This window comes from Brachionichthys hirsutus, chromosome 17, assembly GCF_040956055.1.
Source record: "Brachionichthys hirsutus isolate HB-005 chromosome 17, CSIRO-AGI_Bhir_v1, whole genome shotgun sequence".
Lineage (NCBI taxonomy): Eukaryota > Metazoa > Chordata > Actinopteri > Lophiiformes > Brachionichthyidae > Brachionichthys > Brachionichthys hirsutus.
The window spans coordinates 4,940,801-4,950,011 of NC_090913.1; the positions used below are offsets into that span (position 1 = coordinate 4,940,801).

General features: G+C 40.1%; 1 protein-coding gene across 1 annotated transcript in view; it reads left to right on the forward strand.

The window, feature by feature from the left end:
* glra3 (glycine receptor, alpha 3) overlaps positions 1 to 8,936 on the forward strand; it is a 26,256-nt gene extending 17,320 nt beyond the window's left edge. Inside the window, exons 6-9 of the mRNA XM_068750995.1 lie at positions 2,466 to 2,603; positions 4,006 to 4,220; positions 6,852 to 7,001; positions 8,607 to 8,936. Of these exons, the coding sequence (XP_068607096.1) occupies positions 2,466 to 2,603; positions 4,006 to 4,220; positions 6,852 to 7,001; positions 8,607 to 8,936 (833 nt within the window). The remainder of the gene's footprint in view (positions 1 to 2,465; positions 2,604 to 4,005; positions 4,221 to 6,851; positions 7,002 to 8,606) is intronic.
* Positions 8,937 to 9,211: the final 275 nt, after the last annotated feature.

Consider the following 9,211-nt stretch of genomic DNA (forward strand, 5'->3'; position numbering starts at 1 on the left):
ATCCGTCTATGTAACTTAAGTATGTTCAATAGAATCCTCTCTTCTCTCTTTAAAGAGAATGGCAACCTATTTTTAAGTAACCACAGCTGTGTATAAAAATGTTGATAGGGGTTATGATGACTAATTCCTCCTTTGTCCAATCAGAAGCTTGCCCGGGCCGCAGGGGACACATAAAACACTCAGATTATTTGTGTTCATTGGTAGTTTTATTCTTCTCCATCCTGTTAGCCAAAGGCATTACTATACATAGATCTAACTCTTTGTATTTATAAATGCATGTAGATTGTTTTCATTGCTGTGTTGCTGCTGAATCTGATGTCATGCAGCACAAGAACCAATAATCATAAAGAGACACACACACACGGTGATGAGGATTAGAGGAAATTACTAGTCATGCCAATGTGGATATTTGAGGGAACACAATTTCATTTAATACCATAGATATGCGATATATATAGATATAGACATCATGTAAAGTATTAAGTTGGAGGTTATTGTGATGTTCATATTGTCATTCCTTTATAAATGTATATATTTTTTCTCCTGCTCAGCTGTCTGAAGTAGTTTAAGTTTTTTATTTTTTTGTTTTGAGCGCACACAAGAGATGTGACCAGCAGAATTTGTAAATGTTCTGTGTTGACAGTCGGAGACACTGCCACCACCAGGGGCAACTGCAAGATTTTAAATCTCTGAAGCCAGGCAGCACGCCTCCTTGTGTGGAAAGCTGAGGGCAGGGTCCTTTCAGTTTCTTCTTGTTTTGTGTGGGCTTTGGTTTTTGTTTTTTCTACATGCACACACATTTCTCATACCGGTACTTTTAGCTGAGCCTTTTCTGGCAGGATGAACAAAATCTTTTGTGAATGGCTGAAGGCTTGCACCAGTATATACCAGCTGGTTTATGCTTTTTTTTTTCCAAAGGCCCTACAGTGCACTGAATACATGCATTTTAATGTGGCTTCCACTCCCTCGGTCATTATGCTCATACATTTGTGTAGTTTGTTTCTTTTCCTAATCTTGCCATCATGTGTTTTGGGAGACAGAATATGAGTAATTATTTGAAAATGATGATGATGAAGATGAGCATGTTTGAGGAGCGCCTCGATTGAATTAGTTTTATTGCCACATTAATTATAACAGTTTGTTTATGCGAAGGTTAAGTATCCAGCCATCTCTCAGTTGATCGTGTATGTTTCTGGGATTACTCTGCCGCTATCAAATGTACTTTCAAGTACAATTTCATTTTACTATTATGTGTAACTACAATGATTGTGTTATTGTGATGTCGGTCAGAATGCATGTCAGTACAGGCAGTGTCAGCTGACTCCAGTACTTTTCAGTTTATTCTTTATCGTTATATTGCAAAGGTGAAAATATTAATTGTTTTACCTCATTACATTTATTTGACAGTGAAACTTGATATTTTCTGTTGCTGCTGATTTCTCTAGGCTATATTTACCTATGAAGGATGTAATCTGGTATGTAAAGCGGGGCGTGGGCAAACAAGCGGGGTTTTTTCTGGTCTTGGCAGAGGCAGGCTCTGTACTTACTAAATGTCTAATTAGTAGTTGCAAACTTTATGATACATTACATTTGTAACGTGAAATGATGTTTACAAAACAGATGGGGGATTCCTCTAGTAGTTTATAGTATGAAGTAATTAATTTTTCCTGATCCTTTTCCAACTGTCATGACAGCTTACAGGCTAATGCAATGTAGTAACATTAAATAATGTAATAAGAATTTTATTCTCTTTTATTGTGTGACATTATGATTAAACCCACACACATAGACTAATGCTGACTATTTGACTCTTGCCACCCACTGGAGCATAAGCTTGATGGCATGTTTATCTCCCTGTCTGTCTGGGGTGGCTGTGGTTTTTAGTATTCGACGATGTCATCTACTTTTTTTTAGCAGAAGGGAGGTTCAGTCCACTGTTCCTCCAGTCCTCCGCCTGGAAGTGGAGTCGAGGTGATTCTATTTTGAGGAGATCAATAATCCAGCCTTTACTGTTTTTAATTTAGATATTTGCTAGATATGTTACATATTTTCTTACACATGCACTTTTTTTAATCACAATAATAATGCTAAGAAGAAGAGGAAGAAGTAAGTCTTTACTTTTCTTAAAATACTTTGTGCTATCGGACTCCTTGGTTGACACTTTCCGACTAAAATTAATTGAAATCCTTTGGTTCAATATTGGTAGAAATGAATAAATTTCATATGGTGAAAATGTATTTTTTTCTATATTTAAATATAAATAAAAAATCAATTCAGTATGTGAATCAAAATACCCAACTACAAAATAGACATAGAAAAGAATTATGAAGTTTAATTTATTCAAAATGGTAAGCATACCCAATACTACAGTAATTTCTAATCCATGGAATTTTGTTTCATGCGTGATGTTTTATTATTGTTACTCTTTTTGGTTAGTAAACGCCCTTGTGGTTTGTGCTTTTTAGTTGGCTACACCATGAACGACTTGATCTTTGAGTGGCAGGAGAATGGACCAGTCCAAGTGGCCGACGGCCTCACACTACCACAGTTCATCCTCAAAGATGATTCGGACCTCAGATACTGCACCAAGCACTACAACACAGGTAACATGTACACGGGGTGAAAAGTTTGCTACATCCCCATCATGTTTGTGCTGCTGGGATCACTGGGAAGACAAGAAAAAAGAAAACTAGGAATCTCCGCCAAGAAGCTCATTTCCCTTGTAATTAGATTTACTCCGGATCATAATCAAAAGCTTCTAAATTGTTCTTGTTATCTTTGTACACCAACCATGAAAAGTAAATGCAAATCACAGGTAATGTGTATTTTAAAGAGATTTTTGAGTGGTAGAGGTATAAGCTGCAAGAGGAAGAAACACACAGAATGGCATCCAGGCTGATGTGGTCTTTTCATTTACCGGTAATGGGAACAAACCACAGAGACAGATGTGGAGTATTTGACCTCGGGCTCTGGGGGGGTGAGCGGACACTGAATGATTCAGGAGACTCAGAGAAGCACAGGGATTATAGATATTTATAGATTTTAGGCTGCATAATGAGCTGACTTCAAGCAAGACCAAGTGTTTAGCCACAGCGCTGTCTGTGGCATCACCAGCAGGTTTGTGTAGGACTATTTTTATTGTATGACCTGAATGTCTGCCAGCATCATGCAGTAGACCCAGCTAATCAAAACCTTTGCTTGAATTGAGACATAGCTCTTTGATGTCTTTATGAGTACCTGTAATCCAACGAAAGACAGTTCAAAATGAAGACTCACAGAGAACTGTGGATTTGATGTTGGTAGGACAATCAATCTCACACCATTATTCATCATCTGTGCCCGAGACATCAGATCTGCTTTTTTCATTTGCTTAAGACAGCCCCCCCCCCCCCCCCTCCTCTCTAAGGACCAGACTATATTGAATGAAATGAGATGTAAGCATTGTAAACTAGAAAAGCACTTTGAGAGCGCAGACCTCAACCATGCAGCGGAGAAATTCCCCTTGTAATTAGATTTACACAGTCCACATGACGATCTGGATTATCACCAAAATGTTATTAACTATTATCTTTGTACACCAACCATGAAAAGTAAAAGTGAATCTGAGTTTATTTTTAACTTCGTTTTAAATCTGTAAATTTGGTTTTCAATTTCATTATTTTCCTGACCTCATCCCGGATCAGACCCAGAAGACATCTTGCATGATAGTGCGTATTGGTCCCCTTTACGACTGTGATTTTTGCATATATTACAATATATTTGTATTTTAAGTCTCCATTATGTAAAGGGGAAAAAACTGAATTTCTTTCTCTCCAGATGTGTATCCAGATCACTCTCAAAACTTTATTGTATCTGTTAGACAAGACTCATCTTCAGATAATTTATTTTTCATCAGGATCAATCCAGCAGTTTTTGCGTAATAGTGCCAAGAACCAGACAGACAAACAAACGGCGTCAAAAACAGAGGTAATAAATAGTGATATTATTTTTGTGTGTCTCTTGCAGGTAAATTTACTTGTATCGAGGTGAGGTTCCATCTTGAGCGCCAGATGGGCTACTACCTGATCCAGATGTATATCCCCTCTCTGCTCATTGTTATTCTATCCTGGGTCTCCTTCTGGATCAACATGGATGCTGCCCCAGCCAGAGTGGCATTAGGCATCACCACCGTCCTCACAATGACAACACAGAGCTCAGGCTCCAGGACTTCACTGCCTAAGGTCTGTGCTTGTGTAATTTATTTTTCAGCTATGTTTGTGAGGGCTTCCTTTAACGCCCTACTTTTCCTCACACGGTCTCAACACATGTAGCTAAATTGCCCATAGGTGTGAAAGTGAGTGCGAATGGTTGTCCATCTGTATTTGTCAGTTTTTTGTGAGAGTCCTGTCAGGGCTTTACATTTGCCTCTCAGTCAGTTAGTATAGGCGTATGTGTATCCTCATGTAGAGGAGAAACTAGAACAAATAAACTGTACAGCATAAACTAAATTTGAGTCATACTTTCAACCGGAGAAAAACAATAAAAAAAATTATAGACCTCACATAGACTGCATAATTGTGTTAAAGTGAATTTATTTTATTTTTAACCATTGGGAGGCATACAGAAAATAAAATAAAAAAACTGAAATGAGTCAACAGCTACAATTGACGTCTCGTCAACATTGTCATTGTACACGGATTGGGTAAAACAGTTCCATCTTCCATCCAGGTCGTTTCCCCTTGTGCTGTTGTAGACGGAGGCTGAAAGCATAAGTTCCATTATTCTTATGTGTTCAACTATTTGTGACAAAAGAGTCTCTTTTCAGCATCAAGGATAATAAAAAATAAATATATGACGATATTTTTGATTTGCATAGAGGTGTGATTTAAAAAAAAATTCAATTCAATTCATTCATTTTTTTAAGTTATTTTGGGCATGTTGTCTGTTCGGGATTGTGTGTGTGTAAGAGAGAGAGAGGGGGAGAGAGAGAGAGAGCTATCAATAGGGACATCAGGGTTAAGGGCCACAGGTCCAGGTTCTGCAGCACCACGGACAGAAGGACCTGCAGACTGAGAGACAAACGGGGACAGAGAGAGGGATTACTGACATATATTTATAACATGAATAATCAGATAGAGAGGGAGGAGCTCAGTGTGTCATAGGAGGTTATGCCACAAGTGTTGGACTATGACAGCATATTGATTATTGTACTGATTAACTATAAACTTTGATAAAAAGGAAAGTCTTTAGTCTACTCTTGAACATAGAGATGGTGTCTTTGTCATGAACCAAAACGGGGACCTGCTTCCACAATAAAGGAGCTTGATAACTGAAAGCTCTGCCCCCCTTGGAATTGTTTGGAACCAAGAGCAGGCCAGCATTTTGGGACCGCAGGGCCCTACCGGGGCGATATGGCATAATGAGCTCTGTAAGGTAAGGAGGGGGCCATAGAGTACGAAGAGCAAAACCCGGAGAATCAACTGGACTAGTTCAAGTTTAATTGAAGACGTTTCGCCTCTCATCCAAGAAGCTTCTTCAGTTCTGAGAGACTGGTCGGGGGTCCAGCTGCTTATACTCCTGTTGGAGCAGGTGCATCAGCGCAGTAGGCCAGCATTACCAGAGAGTCTAAGTCTGTGGGGGGAGCCCGGATAGCCAGCTCATCTTTAATGGCGTCTGACAGGCCGTTGTGGAAAGCGTCGCACAACGCAGTCAGCATCAGGATTGTGCAAAGAGTGAGGGTTCAGTGTAAATGCACTGATAATGATATGCAGTTAACACGGAGAATCAACTGGACTAGTTCAAGTTTAATTGAAGACGTTTCGCCTCTCATCCAAGAGGCTTCTTCTTAGAGAGACTAATTACTTCTCAGGTGAGTGCCTTAAGGTGCCTATTTTCCCCTCTGTTTCCATTGGTGGATTTTCTGTAAGCAAAAGCCATGCTGAGTGTTGATTATGCACATTATGCATCCACCAGAGCGTGAGTGAGAAGGAGCCCTTTGGTCTTGTTCTGGTATCTTGTATGCATGAGAAAAAATCAGACATGGAGCACTTCATTATGTAACCCTGATTAGTACACACATAGTCTGCACATGCACCTCTGCAAGATGACGAAGGTGTGTGTGTGTGTGTGTGTGTTTGTGTGCTTAGAGGTTTCTCGTGTTTCCACTTCTCAACAGCAGTTTGCGCTCCAGTATGTCGTGTCTGAATAAGTCATTATTTCATAAAGATGAAGGATACTTTTTTTTTGACGCAACAGCATGACAGAGTACGCCATCATAAATTGTTTAGGACAGTCATTATAAGTAGTGGGTCAATTCAATTTTATTCAATTTTATTTATAAAGCGCCAGATCACAACAGAACAAAGAGAGAGAGGTGGAGGCGCATATACAGTATATATCAAGGCACTGTTCCAAGAAGAATATCCAAGACTATGTGGACAGCCCACCTCTTGGACCTGTTGGGTTAAAAGAGAAAGGGCCAGGAGCTAATCAACAACAACATGTATATATATACAGCAACAACAGCTGTATATATATACATGACTAATTGCAGTCTTTCTTTAGAAAATAAAACAGGATGACCCTAAAACCTGAACCATCATATGTCCAAGCTCATGAAGTCAAGTGATTCATTTTGAAGATCAGTAAAGTGAACTGACCAACCAATAAATCAACATTAGCATTAGTAAATTTAAGGTTCACTAATGTTCAGCATTGTCCCACACTAAATGCAAAATCACATTACTACAACAACAACAACAACAATTTGTGCTGCAGGTTCATATATTTCTGGTTGGGTAAATTCAGCAGATTCATACTAATGGTGTTAATGTGTGTGTGTGTGTGGGGGGGGGGGGGGGGGGGGGTTACAGGTCTCTTATGTCAAGGCCATAGACATCTGGATGGCAGTGTGTCTTCTCTTCGTCTTCTCCGCACTGCTGGAATATGCTGCTGTCAACTTTGTATCGAGGCAACATAAAGAGCTGCTGCGATTCAGACGTTATCACAAGAACAAGAGCAAGGTAAAAGGAAAAAAAAAAGACAAACCATGCGCCAGATAACACGGTCCACAGTCCACACTACATCACTCTGAAAAAAACAATACATCATAACAATACACCTGTACGTTTACATTTTTATACCCACACACAAACACGTACACAATATGGAAACACTGCACCAGACCAGTGTGGACTTCTGTGGTTTGAGGCTGCCATCTTCTGCTGATGTGTTGCCATTAGTTTAGAAAGAAATGAGCGGGGGTTTAAAAAATGCTGATGGAAAGAACACTATTCCTGATGTGTGACAGAAAATATTCGATGTTCTTCAAACGTTATTAAATGTACTGTAGGAATGATAAAGCATGCCTGTAATTTCATCATGTGTATTTTTTTTTTTTAGGTTTCTTTTTTAGATTTCAGTTGTTTCTCAAGAAAGAGACGAACCTATAATCCATGCATGAATAAGATCTCTGCGGGTCGGGATCAAGTCAGCATTCAGTCAACTCACACAATGTCTCAATGTTGGGGAAAAAAAAGGCAGAACATTTCAGCTGTGTCAGAGGCAACTGAGTTTTTAACATGCAGGTTCAGAAAGAAATAGGACAATTTCAGGCATTTGTCCTATGTGAGATGCACAAGACACAAATACTGAACTTTCGGCTTGTCCCGTGAGGCGTCGCCACAACCAATCAATGTTCTCCACTTCACCCTGTCCTTTGCATCGTCCGTGCACAAGACACATAAGAGGTTGTGTTTCCTTAATTATTCAACAGAATGTGCACTTTCTTTTAAAAGTCATGCACCTGATTAATAGCAGATGGGATAAAATATGAGATGAGATGATACATTATAAATAAAGGAAATGGTAGTTACATTACCTGCAGTGACCTGTGTGCGACATAAATAAGTTGGTCTCTCCCCACGGGGTCATTTTCAAACTAGAAAAGCACTCAGAGAGCGCAGACCTCCGCCAAGTAGTTCATTCCTCTCCGAATTGGATTTACGCCATCCATATGGTGATCTATAATTATAATAATTATATATATATATATTATGGTGATATGGATCATCATCAAAAGGTAAAAGTAAATCAGAGATGATGTGTACAGGTATTTTTAACTGATTTTTGGATCCGTAAATAAGGCTTTCAATGTTAAAATTCAAAAACTTTTCTTGACCTCATTCCGGATCTGTACTAGTAGCACGGGAACCAAAGCTTCTACCGTCCGCCTCAGTCCGTGAAACCAGGAAGACTCTTTGCTCATGTGACAGTCCGACTCCGTGATCTTCATTGTCTCGAAGATGATGTGAAAAGCACCATTATAAATAGCCAGTGGAGTGGTTGCAACTTTATTTAAAATAGTGTTGTAGTCTGTCCTGGGGGGGGCTGATTCCTGGATGGGCGGGCCCGGCCCGTGTGAGCCCGTGTGCGTATTGTAACCTACATTTCCTGTTTTTAGCTCACGAGTGGTCTTCTGTTGCCGATCTGCTTCAAAGACCTATGTTGTGCGTTCAGAGTTGCTCCGCTGCTTACTTTGGTTGTTCAGTTGTTTCAAGGGTGTTTAATTTCCCCATCAGTCAATCCCCCCCCCCCCACTCTAATGTTTATCCTTGTCTCCCAAACAGGAAGGGGAGGTACATGAAAGCCGAGTGACCTCCACAGTCGCTGTCACCTCTACTCCCAGCAACAGCAAGGACTCAAAGTCCAGCATCAACAACGCTGTCACAATCGGGAACACCCCAGGAAACACGAGAAACACCACCCAAAATCCACCTGTTGCATTATCAGGTAGAGTGGGTAAAAGCACCGAAGAGATGAGGAAGTTATTTATCGACAGAGCCAAAAAGATTGACACTGTGTCGAGGGCTGGCTTCCCTCTGGCCTTTCTCTTTTTCAATATTTTCTACTGGGTTCTTTACAAGATACTTCGACATGAAGATGTGCATATTCTATAGAATAAGAGGGAAGGTGGTAGATTATTCAGACACGGTATGTACCACGCTGATGCACGAGGACACTCGATTTAACGCCCTTTATTTTCTTGTCCCTTAACCCTGACAATGAGAACCATTCAGGCTGACCTGAAGCCGTGTCAGTGTCACACAATCAATGCAGGAAGCACACAAAGAGGTAGGCAATGAGCCAACCTCTCCAAAGGTAGGTGGAGCGCGTGTTACTCTACTAAGCATATAAGTTCCGCTATGCATGTTTAGCAACTTCCAAACTTCCT